The sequence below is a fragment of the Trachurus trachurus genome (genome assembly GCF_905171665.1).
Source record: "Trachurus trachurus genome assembly, chromosome: 16".
Lineage (NCBI taxonomy): Eukaryota > Metazoa > Chordata > Actinopteri > Carangiformes > Carangidae > Trachurus > Trachurus trachurus.
Genome location: NC_139902.1, coordinates 12,737,438 through 12,764,951, shown reverse-complemented (window position 1 = coordinate 12,764,951; position 27,514 = coordinate 12,737,438). Strand labels below are relative to the sequence as shown.

The 27,514-nt window shown below is 43.6% G+C and overlaps 1 protein-coding gene across 1 annotated transcript; it reads right to left on the bottom strand.

Moving 5' to 3' along the window:
* Nucleotides 1–461: 461 nt before the first annotated feature.
* myh14 (myosin, heavy chain 14, non-muscle) lies at nt 462–27,514 on the bottom strand. The gene is made up of 45 exons (XM_083989999.1): nt 27,356–27,514; nt 23,802–23,982; nt 22,139–22,345; nt 20,414–20,570; nt 19,284–19,311; nt 17,926–18,040; nt 17,181–17,228; nt 16,922–16,933; nt 15,727–15,819; nt 15,556–15,619; nt 15,257–15,355; nt 14,942–15,085; nt 14,617–14,831; nt 14,382–14,534; nt 14,021–14,194; nt 13,740–13,913; nt 13,531–13,645; nt 13,065–13,133; nt 11,920–12,125; nt 11,700–11,821; nt 11,401–11,470; nt 11,159–11,319; nt 10,328–10,436; nt 9,763–9,894; nt 9,441–9,647; nt 9,167–9,304; nt 8,948–9,071; nt 8,512–8,683; nt 8,192–8,404; nt 7,920–8,064; nt 7,610–7,816; nt 7,334–7,438; nt 6,772–6,924; nt 6,409–6,657; nt 6,200–6,313; nt 6,015–6,113; nt 5,716–5,928; nt 5,458–5,619; nt 5,240–5,368; nt 5,065–5,153; nt 4,861–4,984; nt 4,565–4,773; nt 4,073–4,181; nt 3,372–3,544; nt 462–2,483 (listed from the first exon to the last, which is right to left on the bottom strand). Exons 2-45 carry the CDS (start codon nt 23,967–23,969, stop codon nt 2,294–2,296), a joined length of 6,159 nt encoding a protein of 2,052 aa, XP_083846125.1. The 5' UTR covers nt 23,970–23,982; nt 27,356–27,514; the 3' UTR covers nt 462–2,293.

The following is a 27,514-nucleotide window of genomic DNA, read 5'->3' as shown; positions in this document are numbered from 1 at the left end:
GCAGTAATGACTTCCTGAAGTCTCTGCTTACTGGGCAAGAAATCATCTGGCACAAGCTGATGTTTAAAGATAAAACAGATATAAGTGTTGATCACTGAGCTTTAGATTCTTTGTGCTAAGATGAACAAAGTGGCTGTAGCTTCAAAATGTCAAACTATTCCTTTGTTTTTCTTTATGTTCATGTCAAACACTAGACATCACATTAATGTCCTGGACAGCGGTCAAAGCTGTGACAGGCAAACAGGTGGTGAAGAAGGTCCTAAAGAAACCTAAAATTTATTTTAAAAAATGACTTTCACTTGTTAAAATGATTTTTTTTTAAAAACATGCTGGAAAAAAGGAGATGTTTCACCTACAGGAAAAACATCTTTAAAAGCAGGTTTCACAGAAGCAGGATCATCGTCAAACTGCACATACGCGTGTCATTTTAAGTTTCATTAGCTAGGGTAAAAAAAAATCTACTTTTTGTTCTACTTGCCGTTTGCTTTGTAAAAATTCATTCCTCAGTGCCTCCATTGTCATTTTTTTTTAAAAATCTAATACTACTAGTAACTGAAAATGCTTCGAGTCTCGTGCTCAGTTATTCTACAATCTTCTACGAGGGAGCTGTGAGCAGAGACTCAGTTTATTCTACTAACGCTGATAGTAGAACACCCAGCAGTCTCTACTCCTGTTTTCTACTCTATTCTACATCTACCTACGTTTTCTACAATTTGATGTCCCTTTTTCTCATCCATACGCCCACCATTTGGTTAAACACAAAAGCTTTGTTTGATCAATAATTTACACAATCAGTGAAAATCAAAAGTACAATGTACAAGATGCTTTTCAAAATAAAATGTGATGTATTTATCAGTCGAAAAATAAGACAAGAAAAAAAAAAAAGATCCATTATCACAACGTGTTTTGCTTTGGATAAAAGGATAATTGACGCAATAGTAGTTACGTTGCTGTGGCAGACAATCCATAAATCTGACTTTAACCAGAAAGGTCTTCCATGCAAAAAGACCTTATCCTGTAACGCCAACTGAGACGAGCCGAAGCCGTCCATGAATGTAACCTGGTCTAAGAGCAGAAACAATCAGACTAACATGCTTCCCTAGATGGAGTCGTACAGAAAACAACCAGCGATCAATAACTTAAGGTCATATTTCATATAAATTATACAAATTCAGATTTCTGAAGCAATATGTTAAGACTTTAGTTAAAGAAACTATCTAATACTACCTACTGCATTGTCTAACAACGTACTGTTTCTAATCTATAGAAAAAGGATTTATCATTTAATACAACCTTAATGCAGCGAGCGTGACTGCATGTAGACAGCTTCTTGGGGTCAAATGTACTAAAATTGTGACCAATGCGATATGAAAAATGAGATCAGTATTTAGGGAACGTAATGTAATGCTTCCCAGTTTCAACCATTTTAACACAAGTTTGATTAAATATTGTTGTCTCTCATTCACAGTTTACTTCTCTCTGTTTTCCAGATTATTCAAACTTTCATTTTTATTTTCTAAAAAGTTAACTGACATATGAAGATAAGATGCCACAAATCGCATTTGGACGTAAAACACGCTCGTAAAGAGGGTGAGATTCTCCTTTTCATGACTTCTCCTGTTGGCTATTTTACGTAACATTAACATAGATTGTCTTAACACCTTTCAGAAGTATTTTCTCTCTCCAGCAGCCCTTTGAGAAATCAGTTTGTATAATTATTCAATCTGCATCAAAGGGTTTAACATGGCTTAGTTTTGAAATACCTCCTCATGTAAAAGACACGACCACCATAATGTTTCTGTTCTCTAGCTTCTATACAGCATCATGAAATTAGTTGGTAATAATTCACTTTCCCCTCGGAATTCTGGGAGATGTAGTTTATTTTGTTCAGAAGCGCATTACAGAGACGTAATGCAATGTAATGCAGAAATTCCCAGGCTCTGTTATGTTGTTTTTTTATGTCACAGTTTGTTACAAAATAAAAATGATTCCAGTTGCCTCTTTGTAAAATCTCTTTTTTTTTTTTTTTTTTTTACAGATTTTCTGTACTTGTTCAGAAAAAAATGAGGCAAAATCTTGAAAAGCATCGATATATCAGAGGTTGTCTTATAGTTATAGCGCCTGATGTATGTATCCTATATGACTTTGTGTGTTCACTTTCATAGACTACAGTGCTGTAATGTAGTGTGTCACTCCTTCACCCCTGAGTAGTCCAGGTTGTGAGTGTGTGTGTGCGTGTGCGTATGGCTGTGGATGTGTACATGTTGTGTGTGTAACTGAGGCTAAGTGTGCGTCACTCTGTGTTGTTGACGCTGTAGGGAGGTGGAGGGTCCAGACTGTGTTCAGAGGAGGGAGTCGGGGTCCCAGGGAGTCCAGAGGAGGGAGTCGGAGAGGCTGGGGGCTCTTCAGAGTCAGAGTTCTCCAACGAGAGGTCATCGACCAACGCTCGGCGTCCACGCATTGCCAGGGGCAACGGAGCACGCCTGGACAAGAGGAGAGAGACAGTTACAGTATGTCCCTCTGTGAAACAGCAGAGTGCAATGTGAAGCAAACAACACGGGGCTGAGACAAACTTTATTTATTTTATTTAACCTTTATTTAACAAACTAGTGTCTATCAGCCACTACAAACTATTTGTCATTATTGTTTGTTTCAATGAATGTTTGGGAGAAATCAGAGAACCCAAACTAACGTCTTCCACGTCCTTGAGTTATAAAGTGGTATTTTCAGACGCAAAATAAGACGCACAGAAAAGCAGCAAAGTGCTGGTACCAGAACCATTTTTTTTTCTTTTTCACTTTTTTATGGATTAAACAAAGGGATGAAATATGTCATTCAGTGATATTTAGAGGTGCAAATGTTATTATCTCTCCAGTATTAACACTAAGCTAAGGTAACCACCTTTACATTTACTGTATAGACATGAGACGATGCATAAGACTTTTACCATGAACACATATAATTCTATTTCCAAAACTATTCCATCAAATAGCTACATAGCTTCACACACAAACAATAAAAACTGTTGCAAAATGTTCAACATGTGTACTTCATGAATTGCAGATGTATTTCAAGTCTCCAACTTTCCACAGAAGACAAACACAAATGATAAAAAAAAAAAACTAAATTAAAAAACAAAACAAAAACACACATGGTGACCTACTTATCTGGTCTCCATTCAGGGATGCTGAGGGTTGGTGTGACGCAGACAGATGGACAGTGAGTCAGAGTTAGATGGACACAAATGGATGCAACGAAAAAGAGCAAAGCAAAACAAATCATAACAAGTTAATGGAGGGGTTAAAAACAAACAAAACAATAAATGACGATCACTCGAGCACATGAAGACAGTCTCACACACACACAGTTACCTGAGCTGGCTGCGGAGGGAGGTGATCTCTCGTGTCATAGTCTGACTGCTGTCGGTGAGCTCCTCCAGCTCTCTCTGCAGCTTCCTCTTCTGGGCGTTGGAGCGAGAGTTTTCCTCCTCCACCTCCTCCAGCTGCCTCTTCAGCTGCTTCAGTCGGACCATCGATTTATCCAGCTGGAGGGGTGCCAGAGGGGGGTGAGAGCAGGGGAGAGACGGAGGGAATGAGGTGGAAAGGGACAGAGCGCATTGCAGAGGTCAGGGCGAGGCGCGAGATTGGAGGGAAGAAGAAAGGAGGGAAGGGGACGGGAATATAAAAAAAGAGATTAGTCTGGGAACAGGAGGGATCAGGAGTCAGATTAAGTCTGGCAGATTATCACTGATGATGTTTTGGGAGGAGAGTCAGTGTCACTGCCGTGGTTAAGGGATTTATTTTTCGGAGTGGAGTACGCTCTACCTCCCCAATGACCACACAGATGCCGGGGCAGGATTAGGATTAGGTCGGATTGAGCCGGATAAATCACTCATTTTAGGATGATTTTTCCTACACTCCCTGTGCACTGGGCCACAATTACAGCTGTGGTTTTAGCTGACATGGCCCCCATTAAATGATTATTCAATGCTCTGTCACTGGCCACCTCACTCTGAGTGTGTTTCTGTGGCTCACCTCCACATCTAAAGTCCCAGAAACGTTAACTTCCTTACCTGTTCTCTGTACTGGTCTGCATGTCTCCTCTCGTCCTCTGCCTGGATCATCACCTCTTTTAGTTTCTTCTCTGTCTTTCGCACCAGCTTGTTGGCAATGGCTCGTTCCCTGAGAGACACCAAAGGTCATTAGAATCGACCTGCTGCACAAAGCAATTTCAGACATATATCAAGATGAAATATGTGTGTTTTTTCACCATACATCCCTCATCTCTGTCCTGTTGTTTGAAACTGCTGACCTGCCTTAGAGTAATGGATTTCACAGAGTACGTATGACATTGTTTGCTAAATTTAAGGTCACTCTTTGGTTTGTGGACAATGCTGCGATTAAAATGTTGCATTTACTGTATCTGCAGGGGATTAAAAAAAACAAAGACGCTCAACTGGTAATGTGACTTTTAACCTACTTATTTTTGTGTCTTAGTAATTTTCATTTGCATGGTTTATGTCACTCTATGTTTGTGTGTCATGGTGTAAGTCCATTTCTCTCACTGTCTCTCCTGCTCCAGCTGCTCCTCCATTGATTCGATCTTGGCCTCCAGGGCGGCGACACTGAGCTTGTGTTTTCCCCTCACGGCTCCCTCCATCTCCCCCAGTCGGGTCTTCAGCTCCTTGTTCTGCCTCTCCAGCTGCTCCCGACCCGACTCTGCCTTCTGGGCCAAAGTCCTCTCTCCCTGCAGCTGCACGGTCAGAGTCTCCACCTGGAGCACGCGCACAGCAGCAATGTCAGTGTGTGATTACCTGGATATAACAGACAGATGTGTGTGTGTGTGTGTGTGTGCACTTACCTGCAGAACTGTCTTTCTCTGTCTCTCTGCCAGCAGTTCAGAGTTAGTCTGCTCCTCCTCCAGCTCCTCCTCCAGCTGACTCACCCGAGCCTCTAACCTCCGCTTCTCCTCAAATAGTGCAGTTCTGGACAAAAACATTGTATTTTAGTAACAGCAAAACAGAGGCCCAAACACAATATATATTAGTGATAAAGAGATACTAACTTTCCAGAACTGCTGTTGACCATCTCATCTGACATCTCATCTCTTTCCTGCTGAGCCTGTCTTTTCTGCCTCTCTGATATAGACAGCTCCTACACAGAGAAATGAGCACCACGTGTCATTTACAACATTATACTCATATCAAAGGCCTTTTATCTTCAGTTGAACACACACACACCTCCGTGAGTTGCAGGACTTCTGCCTCCAGGGTTTGGATTTTCTTATCGCTGTCTTTTGACTGGGAGATCACCTCGTCTCGAGTCAACTTGATCTCATCCAGCTCACGAAGAATTTCTTTCATTTGACCCTGTGCCAGATACAAATCAGTGTTACAAAGGCTGTGCAATGATAGGCAAAGAAAATCATTGTGCACGCATGGGGAAATCTCTACTTTACCTGCAGCCTTCGTAGCTGCTTCACAGCCTCCTCTTTGCCACGGCTGGCTGTCTCCACCTGGGCCTCGGCCTCCTGCAGCTCTGCCTCCAGCTGCTTCTTGGAGGACACGGACTGAGACCGCTGACTCCTCTCCTCCTCCAGCTGGATCTCCAGCTCCCTCACCTGGCACAGAACAGAGGAAATACAAACGTTTTGAGTGTTTTGGAGAAAGGAATCACAGCGAAGCCTCCTTTGATTTCCTCTCTTCCTCCTCTCTACCTGTTTGCTGAGCGCCCTCCTCTTCTCCTCTCCCTTCTCCTCACTGGTGCTGATCTCCCTCTCGAACTGAGCCTTGAGCGCCTGCAGGGTGACCTCCAGCCTCAGCCTTGAATTCTCCGCCTCCGTCAGCTCCTCCTCCAGCTCCTGAGTCTGGACCCGCAGGTTCTGGACCTCTGTTTCTAAGGACCTCCGGGTCCGCTCCAACTCATGAACCTAATCCAGGAGCAGATAAGACAGGGTGACAAACTGACGACTGAAACGGAGAAATAACAAACGAGTCCTTAGGGGAAGATTCTTACGTTCTTGCCGACATCATCCTGTTGGTTTACAAGCTGTTCCATTTCTGCACGGAGCTGCTTGTTGGCCCTCTCCAGCTCTTCTCTCTGGTCCTGAGCCTCCTACAAACAGAAACACAGAGGGTTAATCACTATGATCACAGATACATAACAAATTGTCTTGTATCTTCTGCTCTCCAACAGTTCACCTGCAGGGCTCTGGACAGTGCCAGATATCTTGTCTCCTTCTCCCGGCTGTCTGCCTCTGCTCTGTCCCTCTCCTCTGCCAGCCGAGTGCTCACGGCCTTCTCCTCAGCCAGACACTGAGGGGGAAAAGTGAAGCAGGTGAAGTCAGGTGAGCTCCTGAGGAGGACGATTTTGTGTTCTGTGTTTGAAAGCAGACCAATGAGTTTCTAACCTGGTCAAACTTCTTCTGCCTCTTCTCCAGAGCTGTGCAATTCTGCCTCTCTCTCTGCAGGGCCAGAGTCATGTCCTCTATCTCCTCCCTTAGACGCTCCCTCTGCCTCTCCACTCTCTCCTTCTCCTCCTCCTTCTGGCGCTCCCTCTGGATGGTGCTGTCCAGTTCTCGCTGAAGTTTCCTGCGTGCCTCCTCTCCGGCTTCCACTGCGGTGTTCACCTCCTCTGACTGCTTACGTACCTCCGCCAGCTACAAAAGAAGGAGCATAGAGTTGTGGCCATGGGTATAGTTATTTAAACTACACTAAACAACAGCGATCTATTGAGTGAGTTAAACAAAAGTGTGTGTGGGGCTCTGATTCACCTGCTGGGTGTGAGTCTGGATCTGCCGGGTCAACTCTTTGGCTCTTTCCTCCTCCTCCTCGAGTCTCTCCATCAGTCCATTCTTCTCCTCCTCTAGCGCACGCACCCTCGAGGCCAGAGCCATCTTCTGACGAGTTTCATCCTGCAGCAGTTCCTGAGAGAGAGAGAGGAAAAGACAAAGGGTCAAAGAGGTTTTAGAACTAGGACTGCAGCCAATTTATCAATTCAATTTATTCTTTAAAACTTTTTTTAAAGATATATTTTTGTTCTTTTTATGCTTTCATTACAATAGGACAGCGTGAGAGACAGGAAATCAGGGGAGAGAGAGACCAGGATGATGCAGCAAAGGGCCGCAAGTCTGATTTGAACCTGGGCCACTGCAATTAGGACACTGCCTATGTGGGCTGCGCTGTACAGAGTGAACCAGGGGAGTGCCCAACATCAGTTTATTTCATATAAGAAATATTTTTACTCTCTCAGCTATAGTAGAAAATATAACAAGTCAGTGGGACTAGTCCAAAAGCCAACCCAACCCAGGTGTCTGTGTGTTTTCAGTTTGTTACCTTTGCATCATGCAGCTGGCTCTCCAGGCTGCTGACCTCTTTCGCGAGCCGAAGGGATTTGGTGTCAGAGGAGGACAAATTGCCAGAAAGAGACTCAATCTCACACTGAAAGGGACAGTAGGAGGGAAACGTATCAACATAAAATACAAATACAAGAGGATCTCTTTACAGCACCAGAGCACTCTGCTTTCACCTGCTTGACCAGATACAGAATTTACCAAATAAACACCCTGGTAGATTATGGTTCAGTATCAGTGTCTTTGTATTCTGTTGCACCTGTAGCTTGTGTACTCGCTCCTCCCTCTCCTCCCTCTCTCTGTCAGCCTGAGCCAGGCGGGCGCTGAGCTCCTGCAGCTGGGAATCGGCCCTCTTACGACCTCTCTCGCTCTCTGTGCGGCTCGCTTGGAGACTCTTCAGCTCCGAGGACAAATTCTGCCTTTCCTCCTCCAGCACTGCCTTGGCCTTCTCCAGGGACTGACGTGCCTGAAAGACAGAGTGGACGACACATGATGATGAGTGACAGAGCACGTTTACCCACGTATGTTTTTGAGTGCGTGTGTGTGTGTGTGTGTGTAGGTTCTCGTACTCTCTTGCTGTTGTCGAGCTGCTCCTGGAGGCTGTCTATGGCTGCGCTGTGTTTGACTCTGAGTTCTGACAGCTGGGCCTCATGGCGGCGAGTTTCCTCTTCAACGCATCTCTGAAGATCGCTTAACTCTGCCTCACGACGAGACCTATACAGATAAAAAAAGGGGTAAGAGAAAAAGACTATTTTTTTAAATCCACTTTGTAACCATTTTCTTGCTCTTAAGACAAAATATGACATTTCTAATTCCATGATTCCTGTTGTACATCGTTCACCTTAGCTCCTGCTGAGCAGCTGTTGTGTCCAAAGTGTCTTCCAGCTCAGTTCTCAAAGCCTCCAGCTCCTCCCCCAGGTCTCGCCTCTGCTTCTCCGCCCTTTCCCTCATCCCTCGCTCATTCTCCACTTCCTCCTTAAGCTCAGACACCTGGGACATGGCCTCCCTTAGTGCCCTCTGAGCTTCAGCACGGCGAACACCCTCTTCTTCCAGCCTATCAAAAATCAGAGAGAGTTTAGTGAAAAATGCGATGTAGTATGGAAAAACTAAAAAAAACAGTTGTGTGCTATTTTGCCTATTAAAGGCCCTCCTGTGTCTCACCGGCCCTGTAAGGTGGTGATTTCTTTTTCCTTCTGGGCCAGACTGCCCCTCAGCTCGGCGGCCAGCATGCCCAGATCTGACAGTTGCTCCTGGGCCTCCACCGACTCGCTCTCCATCCTCCTCTTCCACTTCTCCTGCTCCAGGCGCCCTTGTTCCTCACGCTTCAGGCGCTCTGCACACAGTTATGAAGCAAGTTACAAACAACATTTCAACAATGACAAATTAGGGTAGTAAAATATGAGTCCAATGGTTAGGGATCATAAAGTTATATTGTACCTGAACATTTACAAAAAGTGAAAAAGGTGTTTAAAACATTAAAATCATATGAACAACTTTCTATTTTATTTTAACACACATCATCTGATCACTACAAAGAAAATCTAACTTTCTGCATAATACACTAAGATCATCTCCGGATTGACATTAGAACAGTTACCCTCTAAGTCTGCGATGACAGCCTCCTGTTTGTTCTTGAGTTTGTTCAGACTTTTGGTTTTCTCCTCTTCCTCAGTGAGCTGGTCGGTCACCTCACTCAGACGCTCCTCCAATTGCTTCTTCTCCTGCTCAGAGAAACATGATCATGATACTGTAAATGGTTATGAAACACATACAGAATATGTATAAAACACACGCGCGGTTTTAATATGATGCCCACCTTGCCGAATCGGTCTCTTTGCTCCACTGCACCCAGCAGGTCGGTTTCTAGGCTTTTCACTTTAGTCTCCAAGGTAACCTTCTCCAGCAGGAGGCGCTGTCGGGCGGTTTCTTCCTCCTCCAACTGCTCCTCCAGATCCTGATGAAGATAGAAGGGGGTAAATTAAAGACAAGGCCTCCAATTCAGGGCTTTTATAACAAGTCCTTGTTTTTATGTTTTCTCCTGTTTCTGTGAATAAACAACCCTGGCAGAAAAACAGAATATCCCTCCTAACCTGCATATTCTGCTGCATCCTCTTCTTCTCATTAGTCATCTGCACGCCCCGCTCCTCCTCTTCCTCCAATCGACTCTCCAGCTCGCCCAGCACTTCCTCCAGCTCCTGTTTCCGACTGGCCAGTCGGGCTCTCATCTCCTCCGCCTCCGCAAACAGCTCCGCCTCTGCCTGCAGCTGGTCAGCCAGCACTGACTTCTCCTCCACTAGCTACATAGTGACAGAAAAAGGAGGATGAGTGAAGGATGAAAGTCAGAGCATTGGAGTTTCAGTGTATTGGGAACTGGGGTGGACTATCGGCTGAATAAGGTTGAGGCGTTTTTACCTGAGCGTGTTTCCTGTCCAGCTCGACGTAGTCCTGCTCCACTCGGGTGAGCTTGTCCTTCGCCTTCTGGATCTCTGCTTCCCTGACCTGGATCTCTTCATCCTGCCGAGTCACCTGCAGCAGGGGCTTCACCTGGTGGGACCAGGACAAAGGTTAGAGGTCAAGATCTAGTCATTTCATTTCATGAACTGGGCTGGTGTTCTTCTCTGCATTTCGATTGTTGGTCTCCAATACCCAATGTATTACTTGTATGCAATGCACTGCAATTTTATTGTGTTTTTGTGTACATTTAGACAGATATTCTTTTTAAAGATGCTGGTTTGGATGTGAAAAACTCAGGTATGTGTGGACAAGGCCAAAGTCACTATGAAAAAATATGAAAAATTTGCTAAGGTAAAAGTGAGTAGAATAAACTTCTTCTTCTTCTTCTTCTTCTTCTTCTTCTTCTTCTTCTTCTTCTTCTTCTTCTTCTTCTTCTTCTTCTTCTTCTTCAGTAGTTCCACTTAGAGATGTCTACCTTCAAGGCAGAAACATCTCTACTGTGACATAGCTGTTTTAACCGTACCTTAGTGAACAGCCGCCACCACTGCCAGTTCCTGAGTTTGAGGTAAGCAGCACAGTTCCTCTGCATCACCCTCAGAGCGCTCAGCTGCTGCTGCTTCTTCAAAAAGGCTCTGAGAGGAAACAAATTAAAACACAATGAATCAGCCACAGCACAGTTGCAGGTCACATCTAAAATGATTTACTGAGGTGGATCAACCCTCGAGGCACACAGAGTAGATAATGTCCTATATTAGCAGGTCTGTTAACTCCTGTCTCAAGATATTCAAAAACAAAACACTAATGATACCTTCTGTCACTTACACATTAACTTGTTCAGCAGCCTTCTCTGTTGATAATGATATACTGTATGTAGAACTGCCTTTGTGTGAGAAACTTACTATCAAAATTAAACTTGCCTTGCCTCAGTTGTGTTATTGCAGATTCATCAAACCACAAATCCTTGAATGTAAATTCATTAATTACTTTCACTGTCATTACAGACTCCCATATACTGTGCCAAAGATCTGTCACTGAACTGGGCTGAGAAGACATTAAATGTTAATGTTCCTTTAAGAGAGAAATACAACACTGTCCCCTAAATGCCAGCAGCAAGTGCTTCTTAAAGGGAAACACCACCAGTGTTAGATGTTTTTCTTCTTCTATCATTTGTTTAGTTAAAGAGTGATGGTTACTGTCTGAGGACTGAAGCTAAGTAAAGTTGATTCATGTTTAAACTTCACTAACAGAACATTTAGTGCTGTCAACCTGCTGTCAAATAGCTGGTTGTGGCCCCCATACTAAAGCTGGTCATTCTCACCGGTGCTCTCACCCTCTGTTGTTGCTATACTCTTACCTGCGTGCTAGGAAGCCTCTGGATGCGCTCTGGAAACGAATGATGGTGTCAGTGATCTTCAAGTCTCTCTCCTCTTCCAGGTGGGCCAGGACTCCGGCTCTGAAGAAGACTTTACTCTGACCCACTCTGAACAGGTTGTGATCGAGCTCCAAAGCACTGATCTGAACCAGGACACAGGGTTAAGTGGTTGGTCTTTTTTAACACAACACTGTACTGTTTACAGCTCCTGGAAAATGACTCACCATGAGTTCAGACGCCTGCTTGCCATCCATGAAGGTGCGAGGGATAGCATTAGGAGTCAGGATCTCATATCTGGAGGACGAGAGTGGTGCTTTAAGTTTGTGTGTTTGACACTGAGAAGGTGCAGAAAGGGTCATTTACAGGTGCCAGAGTAAGTGCTTGAGGAAACATGTAGTGTGTGAGAGTGAGGCAGAGAAAGAGAGATGGACAGATAGTTATGAAAGGTAGCTTACTGGTTGTCGGACAGCTTATGTGGTGGAAAAATACGTTCTTACACACAAACACACACACACACACACACCTTTGTCTGAACTCCTGGAATGGGATGCGATTAGGGAAGCCTTGTCTGCAGATACGGATCCCCTCCAGAACTCCATTACACCTCAGCTGGTCCAAAACCAAGTGGGGAGACAGTTTACCAGCCTGAGAGAGAGGAAAGGAGAGAGAGAACAGAACAAAAGGTCAGACATCCAGGCTTCTTCCACACTCTTTTCCTTTTGCCCAGTTTCCGCCTGTCTCACCCTCTTCTCGTGGTTGGGGATGATGCAGCGTAGGAAGTTGGGGTTGGTGTTCCTCAGTGTGGCCATCAGCTTGGTGAGAGACTCTTTGTAAAGCTGACCAACAGTCCTGAACATTCCCTTCTTCGTCTTCAGTCCCGCGGCTCCGAATGTGACCGGCCCACTGTTCTCCCCTGACGACACCTGGTCCAGACCCACGATCCTGTCCACTGGACCAACACACAACAGCACTTGTCAAGTAGGTAGGGTAAAAAGTTGAGTGTTTGCCAGACATTATCTGGCACGGTGATGCCCGAGGGAATGGCATGGCACTTTGATGGCATGAACATTTCACACCTGCTCCCACATCTGTTATCACTGCTCTGGACAGATGATATCAGATGGTTAACAATGGATGCAAAGCTCATTGGAGATGCAGAGATATGTTTTCTTTGGAAACCTACAACCAGAGGAGGACGTTTTCTCACGCACAACTGCCAATCAAACACTTTTGCAATTTTTATTGCAATACAGGTAAAGCTTTTCCAGCTCAACCTGTTAACTTTGGACATGTCTAGACAGCATGGCCGCAGGTTTATCTGTCTAAGAACATGATAATTTGATTTCTTTATTTCTTTTCCTGATTTGGCAGCTTTTGAGGGACACACACGTGAAGAAACTATGAAGTTAAGCCAAAAAATATTCCTGCATCTATAGAGCTGATCCAGGATCACATTTCTGTGTCTTGTGGCTGTGTCTAGAGGCAAAATACTGTTTGTATCAGTATTTGTGTGTCAGTAATGTGCTGATGAATTGGGCTTTAATGACTAACTAAAAGCATGCTGCAACAATTTCTACAAATCCAATGTCAGTCACTTCTATACAAATGAAAAAACACCACACAAGCACAGCACTGTCACTTAAACTTGGTAAAAGAGCAAAGAGAGAGCATTGATCTGACAGCACAGTGGAAATATGCTAAAAGACTTAAAAATATGGAGTAGCTCATGACACCACAGGACAAATACGAGAACTAAAAAGCCAACAAAATGACACAAAGAGGCACACTGCAATCAAAGACTGGGCAGACAAAAAAACAATTGAGAAATGTGAGAAGATGTGGGAGTGAGGAATGTGAATGTGACACACAGAGGAGGAGAAAAACCTACTGTCGGAGCCATTAGCCTGTAGTGTGGCATAGGAGTCAAAGAAGTACACACGAGGAAGAGTTTGAATATCTGATGCAGGAAGAAGGAGAGGACAGAGAGAACAAAAAGATGGAAGGAGAGAGGGAGCCCAAACGAGCACCATATTACCGGAGAGGCAAGAGAGAGGAACAAGAGGAAAATAGCAGAGCAAACAAAGGAGAGAACAAAAAGGAAGAAGAAAAGAGATGAGCCAATAGTAATGGCAGCAGGAAGATAGTATAGATGCATGACAAAGACAGAGAAGAAAAAGAAATACAGTTAAATTAGTACATTTTGCACCAGGAAAACCTAAAAAATACAGTTCAAAGTACATTACCCTACTTTTTTCAATATACATTTTTTGCATACTGTACATATACATGTATATAGCCAACTAGCTAAAGAGTTACTGTAAAGGGAAGAGAATGGACGTGTAAATCGGCCTCACCCTCCTTCCAAAGCTCTGAGATAAAATGATCCGATGACTGGTGGAGCAGAGATGCCACATTATCATTCAGAGGATCCATGTTCTTCACCAACCAATCATCTGCCTTATAGTCCACCTGAGACAGAAGACAGGACATGCACAGGGCCTTTTAGCTGGGTGGTTCATTTGAATGGGAAAATTAGCTAAAAACAAAACAAAACAAGGGATACCTTTCCAGCATAGTGAATGATGGAGAAGTCGGCTTCCCCACGTGGCTGCTTTGATTTGAAGAATTTTGGATGGCTGCCTTGCTCAGCAGACAGCTTCTCCACAAATGAGCGGTCTGTCGCCCGGGGGAACCAGCACTCCTCATCCAGCAGGGCCAGAACACCAGGTGGGTGGGCCTGACAAAGACGGGGAAAAACAGCAAAATTTATTGAGTGAAATGTGTATTTTATAATTCAAGATGGCAGGGTTTAAGAAAGAACACAATGTTTCTGTGTGTTTATACCGGTCTCTCAATGAGGTCAATGCAGGGCTGTAAGTCCAGGCCAAAGTCGATGAAGTTCCACTCGATGCCCTCCCGCTGATACTCCTCCTGCTCCAGGATGAACATGGTGTGGTTGAAGAGCTGTTGCAGCTTCTCGTTGGTGTAGTTGATGCACAACTGTTCAAAGGAGTTGAGCTGCAGAGGAGGGATGGAGGAAAGCAAATGAAGATTCAATAATATCAAGTCACGTTATGTCAACTATCATATCTTTTATGCCTAAGACAGAAGCAAGAGAAAAACAGATTGCATTCATTTTGTTATTCCTCCGCTAAATGACACAGGTCAGATGAACTAAAATCCAATCATCATCATATGAACAAACCTGGAAGATCTCAAACCCAGCGATATCAAGGATTCCTATGAAGGAGGCTCCCTGTCTCTGTCTGCGGTCCAGAGCTCTGTTGATCCTGTGCACCAACCATCTGAACAGACGCTCATACGTGGCCTTGGACAAGGCCTCTACGGCAAAGTCAGCCTAGAGCGGAAAGGAAACACTGTTGGATGCACTTAACAGGGACACATCTTTTAACCTGAAGTCGATGCTTATCAAATCCTACCTGTTCTTTAGTCTGGGCCTTCTGCACATACTCTCGACCCACTTTGATCCTGGGAGTGAGGATGGCCCGGGTGAACTCCAGCACATTGATACCCAGAAGATGGCACAGTTTCTGAGCAGCTGTGTTATCAGGCATGGATGCCTGGTCCTGGTTCTTCTCCTTCATGAAAGAAATGTTTCCAAACTGGAGCACAGAGGAGATCACCTTCAGCATGGCTGAAAAGAGGTCAGACAAGGAGAAACAAGGAGATTATTAGTAAGGAGGTAATGTGCAAGGAATGAACTACCCGCTCTCTTTCTTCCCTCTGTATTATCCCCTCACTTACACATCAACTCTTCTGGGTTGAAGCCCATTATCGCCATAGAGTCCATGGTCTGGGTGAAGTTCTCTGAATCGCTCTGACCAGGAACAGGGATGGAGCCTCCACTGAGAAAGCGGTACTCATCAGCAGTGCCTAAGAGCAGATCCGCTAAGGAAGAGAAGAAGACAAAAGGTGAATCAGAGAGATTTAGCAGAAATAACATGGACATTGTTAAAAGGACAGTGATAAATTCCCAGACCAATGATTTTGTCAACAACATAACAACATATAATATGCATCTATAGCAGCACATCACTCTCATTTTTTCTTTTTGCTCACCTCTTGTTTCCTCTGAAGCGCCACACAACATCTGGTAAAAGATGTGGAATGTCCTCTCTTCTTTGGCCTGACGGGTGGCCCGAGACTTTTCAAGGAGGTCTAGATTTATGAGTCAAGGGAATCTACAACCAAAAACTGCAGAGTAGTGCAGGTTCTAATGATAAAATATTTTTACTTTAGCTCTGATTTGTTTTTAACAGTTCCACCAGAGTTAAATTGTGACAAAACCAGGTTTGGATGGTGTTCAAGTCCAATCTAAGGAATTCTACTTTTTTGTCCAAAGACATGGGAAAGGATACAGGTCTCAATGTTGGCACCAACAATGTACCCCGCCACATCAAAATTAATGCGGATGAATTTACCCTGAAGAAGGAGGAGAATATATTTTATGTTTTAGTTGGTTTCAACCGCAAATATTCAAACCACTGATACTGAGCTAAGGACAAATGATGCATTTAGCTGGGTCTTACAAATCTAGAAGAGTTGTCGTTCTTGACAGTCTTTGCGTTGCCAAAGGCCTCTAGGATGGGGTTGGCCTGCAGCAGCTGTCTCTCCAGCTCACCCTGAGACACACAGGACAGGACATGCTTCACAATACCACAGAGATAAGAGCCCCAACAAGGACATCCATAGGCACCATCCACTAAAATGCACCACTGAATCCTGCTCTTTTTGGACTTACTGTACCATCTGACTGTTATATAAAATAAAAACAAAAAATCATGACTCATCCTTAAAGAGCAGTGACACAAAGCGGTGCATTTTAGAGCCTGAAATAACACCCACAAGACACACACACACACCACTGCCAGACCCAGCAGCAAATGATTCTCAACATCAGCTCTAATTAATTCAGCAATCAATAACAAGGACATCAATCATGTTTCACATTTAACTTAATTAATTAAATTTTAATTTCTTACATTATGAAAAGACAATCTCTAAAGCGCAAGTAACACGAGTCAGTTGAGAACCACTGTTGTAGAGTAATGAGGGAAGAGGGAAGCCGCAGATGCTAATATCACAAACAAGCCACATGTTGGCTGACTTTAGCTAGCTGTAGTGCATTACTGCATGACGCATTGGCCGTGCAGCAGCCGTCTATGCAGCAGCAGCAGCAGCCAGTGATGGACACCAAGGAAGTGACTGTTGCTTTTGCGGGGGACGGGTGGACTGTAAAAACTGGCAAGCAGACATACACAAACACTCACTCACAGAGCAGGAGGTCGGCAGGTTTGAAGTGACTAAATGCACAGAACACTTGTGACACACATACACACACAGAGCCACACCCGCTCCCAAACTCACACTCAACCGCATTCACACATCATTTATGTGATCAAAACCACTGCTACAGGAGAAGTTCGGCAAACACCTGTGTATTTACAAGGCATTAAGAATGGGGAACCAACCTTACATCCATTGGTATTACAAGAAGAAGAGAATGGAAAAAAAAACAGGCCAAAACTAGAGCCCCATGAAAGCCAGGCTTTCTTCAGTCAGAAGTCAGAAAGGAAAGCCACATGTACAGGAGATATGATTGCTCTTATTTTGTTAAGAGAATCATATCAGCTCTAGTCAATGTACAACATGAAATGTTTCATATCTATAAAATCTGATCCCCAATCAATAAACCCAAAGTCGTCCAAGTACTTTCATACTCACATATTGTAAACTCTGACGAATTGTAGGGAAAAATGAAGTTTTAGGGCGGAGGAGAGTGGGTGGATGAACATATGAATGGGATAAACAAACAAAAAAGACAAATAAGACAGTAATAATAACAAACAACATGGGGAGCCACATCAGTGGTGACAGTTTAAAGGCTTGAGGTTACTCTGCTGAGTTAGTCAGAATCATTGTGGCCCATTGAAGAGAAAGTTGGAGCAGAGAAAAAGCAAAGGGAAGGACAGAGGAAACTCACCCTGTTCGCCAAAGAACTGCCTCTTGTTAAAGACCTAGAGCCATCCATCTGAGCATGCAGGGAAGAGAGAAGGACAATGCAGAGAAAAGCCAATGAGGGGAAGCAAGTGCTGGAAGGAAGGTAGGTAAGGAATAATGCAGAGAAAAAATAGATCTGATTGTCAGAGTTTAAGGAAAGACAGACATAAGTGCACCTGCAGGAAATGTTTGATATATAGTAATTATAAGATCAGTCAGTATGAATAAATAAATAAAAAGAAAAGCGATGCAGCTGGTTCAGTGAACTGTGATTAGGTAAAAAAAACACAGTGGATTGCAGAGAGCAGAAAAGATCAACTGATAAAACCACATTGCAAACACAGCAGAGGTAGCTCATCTTACGTGAAATGAACAGGAAGGAATATCACACATAACAATTTGCCTAAATATTAGTTTAAGTATATTGGTATAAATAAATAAATAAATAAAAACTTCAAAGGAGAACAGTCTGTGACAACACACATCAAATATGAATGGATTGCATGGACCAAAAGGGAACAGTGCTGACAAGATGAAGGGATCTAACTAATTTAAATCTAATCAAGAGGGATGACAAACTGTCCTTCTCCTGTCCATTACAGTAATGTGTCTCTCCCTCTATTCATTCTTCATGCTCCAAGAAGCCTATTTGTTGTACATGCTGTTTGCAGCCGCTTGTCTTTTCTTTAATTTTTACTTCTGTGGTGTGGGTCTCTAGTGTGACATACCTGCACAGCTTCCTTGTTCCTTCCCAAAGTGCCACCTTTATGGGAGGAGGCAACGTGAGCCAAATACTGGATGACTTTCTTAGTGTTCTCCGTTTTCCCAGCTCCAGACTCGCCTCTGGAACAAACGTACACATACAGAACAGACCACATAAATGTCCTTCTCTTTACAGAATGGTTCATCTTAAACACATATGGTCGGAATTATGAATGGTGCACATTAGAATTAAAAAGAGAGGGAACACACACGCGCGGACAGATGTGTCCAAACACACATTCATCACACCAATAAATGCAGAGCCCATGCAGTGCATTCAAAGCCACAAGTCTAAATAGAAAGCAGGTGTGGAGGATACAGGCTGCGTCAGTATTGTTGCTCTTGGAGAAGAATGTAGGAGAATGGAGCAAAAATAGCAGCTGTAAAAGATCTAAAAGAAGCAGCCACTTCGTCCCAAATACACTGATTCAAGATGAACCTAAAGTGGGATTCTTGACAATGACAGGAAGAGTCTGGCAGGAAGACAGGCTGACAGAGAGACGGATGGTAGACCCACAGGCAAACATGTAGGTAGACAAATGATGGATAGAGATAGACAGAAGCCCATAGTACATAGTGCAGGCATGATTGCTCAGTCCTGACTTGTATTGATCTAATGTTACTGTTGTGACTCTATGAATTCATGTTTTAAAATGTGCTCATACTGAATATCAGTATGAACATAAAAGTAAAAATTGCAACTACAGTTTCTGTAAAACAACAAATATCATCATGTGCATATCCCACAGAGCAACAAATGATATTCAAAACAGTTATACGGGTAAAATAGGGCCAAAAAGAGCCAGCTGGCAGAGCTGTAGTTGTGTTCGCAGCTGCATAGACTTGTGTGGGAACAGTGGAGGAGTCAGCACAGTGGAGTGCTAACCGTTTAATTTCTGTACTGGAGTTATTACAGTGGCTTACGTGGCCAGTTACTCAAACCATATTTGAAAAGGAGCCAGAACCGATTCAAACTGTTTCTCCTGGTGTCTCAGTGCTCAAGACAAGACATGTCCTTGGTTTGATTCTGGTCTGGGACTTTCGTTTCACGTCATCCCTCTGTCTCACGTTTGGCTCTACTAAACCAATAAAGGCTAAAATACCCAAACCAGATCCGTTTTTTCCCACACTGCATGAAACCTTAATATATTACAATAACATACACATATGCTTGCAGGGGTTAACACACATGGAAGTACACACCACATATACACATGCACACACACTTCAGGGGAGAGGAAGACACACTCAATGTGACCCCTATAGAGATGTTCCTCATGGCAAATAACACAGAAACACTGGTGTCCCTTTGCAGGCTACTCACGTGCAGAGGATTGCCTGATCTTCTCTGTCTGTGAAAGGAAGGAAAAAAAACAGTGTGAAGTCATACTGTATGAGGAAATAACATAATTTGATCAGAATATAAAACAAATACTCAGTCAACCACAAAGTCAGAGTATGAATTATTTAATTAGTTAATGGAATGAGTCTACACATGTTGACACATGTTTCCTTGACATGACCCAGTGTTAGGTGCTGTATGGTAGTGAGGAGGTTACCTATGCCATATGGTAACCGTTACACTAAACCTCCGACCCCACTAATTGAGCACCAAGCCCTGTGGAAACCTCCACCTTACATACAATACAAGCATCCATAATATTAATTCAGAAATGGTCACATGTGCACTACTCTAGTGTTCAAATATCGCACTTTTCCTGTCAGTCATTCCATTAATTAGTACTATAGAGAGAAGCAGGTCAGCAGCTGAACTGCTCCCTCCGGGCTGCCAGACCACGCAGCAGAGGGACTTGTCGGGTGGACATTAACATCCACATCACTGCTTGTATCTGCTTTAAAAGGTTCTCACACGCTGAGTCTGTAAGAATTCATACTGGTTCTACAGGTTCGATCACTGTGGTAACACACCCACAACATGCCCTGAAGAGGGGGTGGGAGTGGGGACGGCAAATGAGTCTCATCTGTCCTGTCATCTCAGGAAGACATCCTGAGGCAGAGACATTGCTCAATCGACCCTGAACTGCTTTGAAATTGTAGTGGGAATTCTCGGCCTCTGTTTCATGAACTCAACGTGACAGGTAGGGATTTAAATAAATGCCTTTAACCACTGTGGTTCCTATCATTACAACAACAAATATGCAGTGATGTCATTGAAAAGAGAGTCACGCCCAGAGATGTCAGTTGCGAAAAACTCAATTTTCTATATTTGTCTTCACTTTTTTTTTTTTCTTCACTTTTAAAGCTTTTGATAAGAGCCACAGGTTGAGGATATACCACACCTCCATACAGTGTTCACTGGTGTGGCTTAGTGATCAAAGATCACTGAGGAGATTCAGCACCACATTCCAGGCCAGCTCAGCTGATAGAGGACGTATGAGTTGGTTCTAGTGTCAAGTTTATCAGGGGTCAGAGGTGACAGATAGTGCTGAGTACCTTGTAGCATGCTGCGATAGGCAGCTTCTGATATGGCGTAGATGTGCGGTGGCATCTCGTGCCGTTTTTTGCCCCGGTACATCTCCACGATGGACTCTGTGTAGATGGGCAGGTTCTTGTAAGGATTCACCACCACGCAGAACAATCCTGAATATGTCTGGAAGGACACACAGAAGGGGAGAGGTTTTTTTAATGAGCTGATCCTCATTACATTTTACATTAACCTGTTATTAAGGATATCAATTCAGGCCGAAAAAAAAACAAAAAACTGTCTCACTTCCTTGTAGTTCTGTTAGAATGGGCTGGTATACACATTTTGTAATTCATTCAAAAATGCTGATGTACAGTATGTAAATAACTGGATTACTGTCTGTTATTGAATATATTCACTGTTTCTGCATTCTTGGCTCACTTGGTTTTAGTGGCTGATGCCAGATTCCTGGAGACTGCCAATTGGGTACTGTGTGTGTGGCTTTACTGCTCCTAGTTACAGCTGAATCACAATCTCATTTAGCTGTTGCCTCAGTTTAAAATAAGGCAGTAAACCATGAGTGGTCTGAAGTCCAGGTCAGGCTTTTTCTGGATCCAATATGTTATGCAAGTTGGCACCATTATGCTTGATAATTTACTTATTGCGGTACAGGTAAACAAAACACCTTATCCAAACATTCAGGACTAAGCTAATTAGTGGGAACTGTCTCTTCAGCAAATGAAGAGTCGAACATGTCTGGAATGGAGGACTCATTTCCAACATTTAAAAATGACATACTGACTACACGAGTGTGTGACTTACATACCTGACACCAAAACATAATTTCACACCCACAATCACTATGAAAAAAATGTCTGCTTCACCCACTCATAAAATGTATAATACATTCCTACACCAGTTTAATCACGCTGCAATGTAAAATATTTTGTAATCTTTATCAAGGTTTCATTGTGTAATTCTATTATAAAGCAGAACTGTGACTCACCTGAATTCAGCCGCTGATGTCATTTTTAATACAGACGTGACCACACCCAGACATCATAATTCATTCCAACCATAGTGGGAAAAAAACTTGTTCATCATACACCAAACCCCTTCACCTAATTTTATATTGTAACACACCTATCAGCTATTTCAAAAATCCATCCCTGCACCTCTCTACCCATCTCTTAATCACATTTCACAGTTTAATTTAGTTTGCTTATTCATTTGGTCGATTAAAAAAAAAAAGAGACTGACAAAATGCATAGATTGGTCAGTAATCACAGTGACAGGCAAGTGTGTTAAATTGTGTGTATATCAATCAACTCTATGTTTAGTATCTACTGTCAGGATACTGTTTCTATTTAGTGATATTCATCTGTTTATCTTCTTATACTTATCAATATATCTATATATCTTTCTATGTCTATCTATATCTATATATCTTTGTCTATCTTACTATGCATCAATCTATACTCATAACTCTTCTTCGCACTCTTGTCTGCAAAAGAAACCTGAGCCATCCGCTTTGCCACACACGAGCAACTTTGTAAACTGACTCCTCACCTCTCTTACTGCCCCATATCAGTGACACAGGAGATGCCAGAGGAGCCCACTGCTAACACATGCATGTACAAAACGCCACAGGCTGTGTGGGTGCCCAGTCTGCTCCCTCTTGTTCGTGCACGTGTGTGTACAGGTGTACCGCTTTGAGACTCATGTTAGTTTTATGCTGGGTTCTGTGCACTCACATAGATCAAACCAGAGTAGTATCTCTCTCTCAGGTTGTGCAGCACAGAGGCTTCGTTGAGGCAGGTGAGGTCGGCCATGTCCTCCACTTTACTGAAGCGAGGAGGGTTCATCCGCTGCACCTCCTCCCTGGACAGAGTCAACTTCCGCTGGCTGTCTGTAAGCTCGACCTCCACCTCATCGCCCCGCTCCTCACGAATACTGGCCGACTGGGATTAGAAAGAGAATTAGCAGATACTTTAAAGTTTGCTTGATAAATGCTCTCTCTAATCAATCAACACAAATCAATCCCTTCTCCTTTAAAATTCAAAACATCTTAAATCAATTTGTTGTTTGGCAGGGTCAAGGCTTTTCAGCAGTCACAAACATGTTGATGTTTCATTTTCCTATGATGCACCAACAACAGAGAGCTTTGAGAGCAGTCCTTGCTCATAATGAAAATAACTTTGACTAAAAATAAAACAGACTACACTGTGGCACTGTGTAGGATTACCAAGATTCTGAATTTTATTCTGCAGTGAAAAGAATAGAAGTTAATAAAGTTAGTAGCCATTAGCTTTAGCTTGCTTTGGAAAACTGTAGCTGCACTTTAGATTTGTAGTTACTGGCATATGACACATAAACAATCCACATCTGATCCTTTAACTCTACAGTTACTGTAAGTAGCTAGCCTGAATATTGAAAGTGTATTGGATAATATGTGAGAATTAGAGAGTGAGTGTCATTATATTCAACCACGGAAGAATAGATGGAGAAAGAAAGCAGAAGAAGAGAGGACCTCCTTTGTCTCTCTTGTGGCTTGTTGGACAGGAAGTAGTAAATTGAGTGACTGACCAGGTCACGAGACTCTGATTTGCTACTCTTTATTCTCTCTGCTACTTGTTATGCACACAACATACTGTATGTGTGTGTCTGTGTTTGCATGCATGTGGGTGTATATTAGTCACAGATTGAGCTAGAAGCTCAGAATATAAAACTGGATGAAAGCGTGCATGTTTTTGTGTATGTGTAGTGTATGGTTGTGTGTATTCGGTGTGTGTCTGTGTGTTTGAGTGTTTGTCCAGCAGTGCCATTCTCAGATCATGAGTGTAAAATGAAGTCACTGTTTCTGCAACGGCCTCTTTAACATTAGGAGGCTGAAGGAGAGTATTGTTCTATTCATAGAGCTCTCTATGAAACCAGTCCAGCAGAGAGCGGGAGACACAGAGATAGGACATTGAATTCATATGTCACATCCTACAGTATCGACTAATGACAACTTTTAATGTGCATTATATAAGCACAAAGCCATAGTGGAACTTAATATTAATTAATATTAATATAAGGACAAGAGCCTTGTGACTGTGTGTAAGAAAGCATCACAGGGCATATTAATGGAAGAGGACAAGCATAAATAGGACATTGTCATGGGATTAAAAATGATAACATACAGACACACACACCCTGTGCTGCTTTGCCCCACCTGTTTCACACACCCTTCTGTAAGGCACATACTTGGGGCTAATAATTTACCAGAGGTTTAACAGAATCGAGGAGAAGTGAAAACAAATAATAATAAAATATACCCAATCTAACCACTGTGTTCTCAAGTAGATGTTGGTGATTGGTGGGAACAAAAGCCCAAAGGTCGTCCACTTCTCCTCCGAGTGGACAACACCAGCTTACCTCAAAGCCATGCTTCTCTGATGGCACCCACACCAGCCTCTTGGCCGCCCAGTCGGCCTGGCTGGCGGCGGAGAACACCGAGTTGGAGGTGGGAGACCCTGGCGGCGCCGCCCCCGATGACAGGAAGCGGGTGACATCATTGACACCGCCCCCCGTTGGCCTGGACATGGTATTACTGGCACTGGGAGAGGAGACACACAAAAGGGGGACAATGAAAAGTTAGTATGTGCTGAGCCATTTCCCTCCATTTCCACTATCTTGAGGGAGGTTGAAAAGTGGAGCGCCATGGACGGTAAAGGCCTGTCAGACAGTGACACTGATGTGATTCCATGCCGAGGCATCATCACAGATACACACTTCACTGGTCCCACCCACACATATAGGAAGAGCAGTAGTAGCACGCAAGTAGCATGAAGACCGCATCCAGCTGAGATTGGACAAGGGATGGCCTAATTGAAAGATACAGCAAATCAAGGAGAAGACAGGGATGGAAGAAAGGCAGAGAGATTGGTGGGTGGGGGGTGGTGGAGGGGTGAGGGATGGAGGGGCAGCGAGATACATCAATCGACAGAGTAAACTGACATGACAGTGAGAGGGGGAGGGATGGCGAGGGAGAAAGAAAAGGGGTGGGATGGCGGTGGGGAGAGAGGGTCAGACTGGACTGAATCTGTTGTTAACTCAAAGAAAATGAAGCAGCCCTGTAGTGCAGGCCACTGGACTCAGCAGAGATCAAACTCCAGCGGGAGCCTCTCCTGAGGAAACAGTGGACACCGTGGAGCCAAAATGTCAGCTTGCCTTAGGGGCTCGGTGTCATGTGAGAGAGGAGGTGACTGGAGCCAGAAGTGGTCACGACTCTAAAACAATGAAGCAATCTTCAGCGTGACAGTAATTCCAGGATGTTTCTCAGACAACCAAAAAAAAAAAAATCCCATGCAGCAGTAATTCAGTGAGAAAAGTTCACTCTGTGGAGAGAAGGAGAACTCATGACTAAAAAACCGTCCACCGACAACAGTAAGGACGACTTTGCTTCAGATCCAGTAGCTGCTGCCCTGCCCATGATGATCCATACCGACCATTTGAAAGTGACTGTCACTGATGACTCGTACACACATCATTTCCCACTAAATGTTACGCAGGAATCAGGATTCACATCATTATTATCACTGACACCATCAGAGACAACCATTTTGAATAATAGGAAGATAAGAAGAGAAAAATACAGTGTACAAATACAAGACTTTATCAGATTTGGGTTTAACTCTGACAGACTGCCATTGCACGTGTGTTTTTTTATGTTTGTTTTGCCTTCTCCTGCATTATTTAGTGCCACATGAGATACTGTTTATCACCGGTTCAAGAAAAATTACATCTTGTTGTGATGTTGATGTAAACAGTATTTACAAGTTGGAATCTGGTAATGACATCAACTCCCATATGACACAACATTAGCACAAGTCCATTAACATTCACAAAGCCGCTGAAGAGAATCTTTACATGGTCGCTTTGCTCAGTAAGCGACTCAAAATGTCATCCGAATCACAAATGATCCACAAATCAGTCATTTGAAAACTTGATTGATGATAAAACATTTTATTGTTGGTAGTTAGGGCAAATAAATCAATGGCTTTTTTGTATCTCAACATAGCGGAGAGTCTAAATCTTAATTATGATGAATATTAGGCTTTATAGGGGAAGAGCTGGTTCTCAAGGTATGAGACAAGCTGTCAACTGTAACAGACAGGTAAGGCCATTGTGCTGGCTTGTATGGTGTGTGTTTGTTAGCTATTAGGCGTCTCCATGCCTCAGCAGGTATGTCATCAGTCCTGATCCCTGCTATGCATCTCAGTCTCAGTTTTTTCCTCTCTGTCTGTTCATGACAAGTCCAGGTCCCCAACCCTGCCGTCACCTTACTTGTTACTCCAATATGACTTTGGGTGTGTAAACATGTTGACAAAAGACACCGCACCACCCAGCCAGTCAGTGTGGAAAATATGTGATCCCTTAGTGACATACAAACAGCTGTGTATCTGTTCTTAAGGGCTGGTATCGCAATATTAATCTATAACTGTCTCACAGAAAACAAACAAACACCAAACTAAGAGACAAAACCAACAATGAGCTGGGTGGTTCATATCACAGATCTGTATTTTTGACCGGCCGTTTTTTCCAAACATCTGGGCACTGTAACTTGTAGCAAAGCTAGTCAAACAGGAGTAAATATAACATTTGTTTTGATTCATCTGTTGCTCTTGTGGGTATTTATTAGAAAAATAAAGAAGATCGCCAGCTTTATTCTGTACTGCAGTAATAATCTCATATGACCAATTCTCTGTCAAATTTGCAGATAAGATGCCGGTGCAACTAACTGCTGCTTCAAACTCATCTGTAACAAATGACTGTCTTTGCTTATCAACCTTATAGGGACAGTGGATGGTGCAGCGGCGTCCCATAGATGCCAACAATTCCCCTAAAGCAGAATCTTTAACACACACACATAGACGGAGACCTCACAGGTTGTCGCAGTACAGCCTGGACTGACCAGCAAACTCGTCCTGCAGCAGCTGGAGTTGCCAAAATCAGACTGCTGTCTTCCATAGCAACACCCTGAACACTGAGCAGCAGCCCACAGACAATACCTCCTGAGTTTCAACTGAGGTCATTCACTGCGGGGGGTCCTGTGCTGTATATGTCTGTGTGTGTGTGTGTGTGTGTGTGTGTGTGTGTGTGTGTGTGTGTGTGTGTGTGTGTGTGTGTGTGTGTGTGTGTGTGTGTGTGTGTGTGTGTGTGTAATTAATGGGTGCCTGCCTTCGCTTTGATTGTGGTGCGTGTGTGTGTGAAACGGGCAGGGGAGGCTGGAAACGCCTTTTTTCTTTAGCTTTGATGCGAAGTGGCATTGCATCGGTGATGATATTGTGACATCTGCCCACATTAGCGGCCGGTGATGAGGAGAGGTGACATTATGAAGCCACCGGCTATAACAATTACAGTGCGGCTGCAGAGCAGTGCAGCTGCGGCGTGACCCCTATAAATTACCTGCATTTTTAAAGACTGGAGGAGCTCCGGCACAAAAAAAGACTGACGAAGCCAACCACACCTTGAACATTAGACATGAACAATCACATGGGCCCCAGCCTTTAATTGACTGTGGGAATTGCTTGCATGTTGAAGCCACTAAGCCAAGCCATTTTCACTGGAATAAACCAGTAGGTTTTTATTATCATCACTATCTTATACACGATGCTAACAGTAGGCGTGCACCTTATAATTATATGGGTCAAAATCCTGTATAATGTGACCACTGGACGAACAGTTTTCCTTGGCCAGACTTCAGGTCATCTCGATGTAAGCCTCTCCTCGAAGGCGTACATATAAATCAAGCTAATACAAACGCCACTGGTCCCACCAACCTTTTTCATTTTTAGGCGTTATCCCACCGCATTTAGACTAACGTTATCCGACCGAGGCTAGCCTACCCCACTGAAATATGATACGTTTAGGATATTACACCGGCTATTTACGAGTTGGATTAGGGCAAAGGCAATTAAATCTCTCACCTTCAGGTTCCGCTCTGAGTCGTGGATAAGGCTGTGGTGCGAGGAGAACCGGGATGAGGTTGTTTCTTGGGTGTTTTGCTGCCTGGTAGGTGTATAGGCTACCGCATATGCGGCTTTTATCATTGCACCGCTCTCTCAGTGAAGCCGCACACTCTGAGA

Bases quoted from the DNA above. Each gene is read 5' to 3' on its own strand.
- myh14 (XM_083989999.1), bottom strand. From the start codon at position 23,969: ATGTCCAGGCCAACGGGGGGCGGTGTCAATGATGTCACCCGCTTCCTG. The intron at 13,134-13,530 runs GTGAGGCCGATT...TTCCTGCATCAG, and splicing joins CTCAGAGCTTTGGAAGGAGG to ATATTCAAACTCTTCCTCGT. The intron at 11,822-11,919 runs GTGAGACAGGCG...CCTCTCTCTCAG, and splicing joins TCCCCAACCACGAGAAGAGG to GCTGGTAAACTGTCTCCCCA.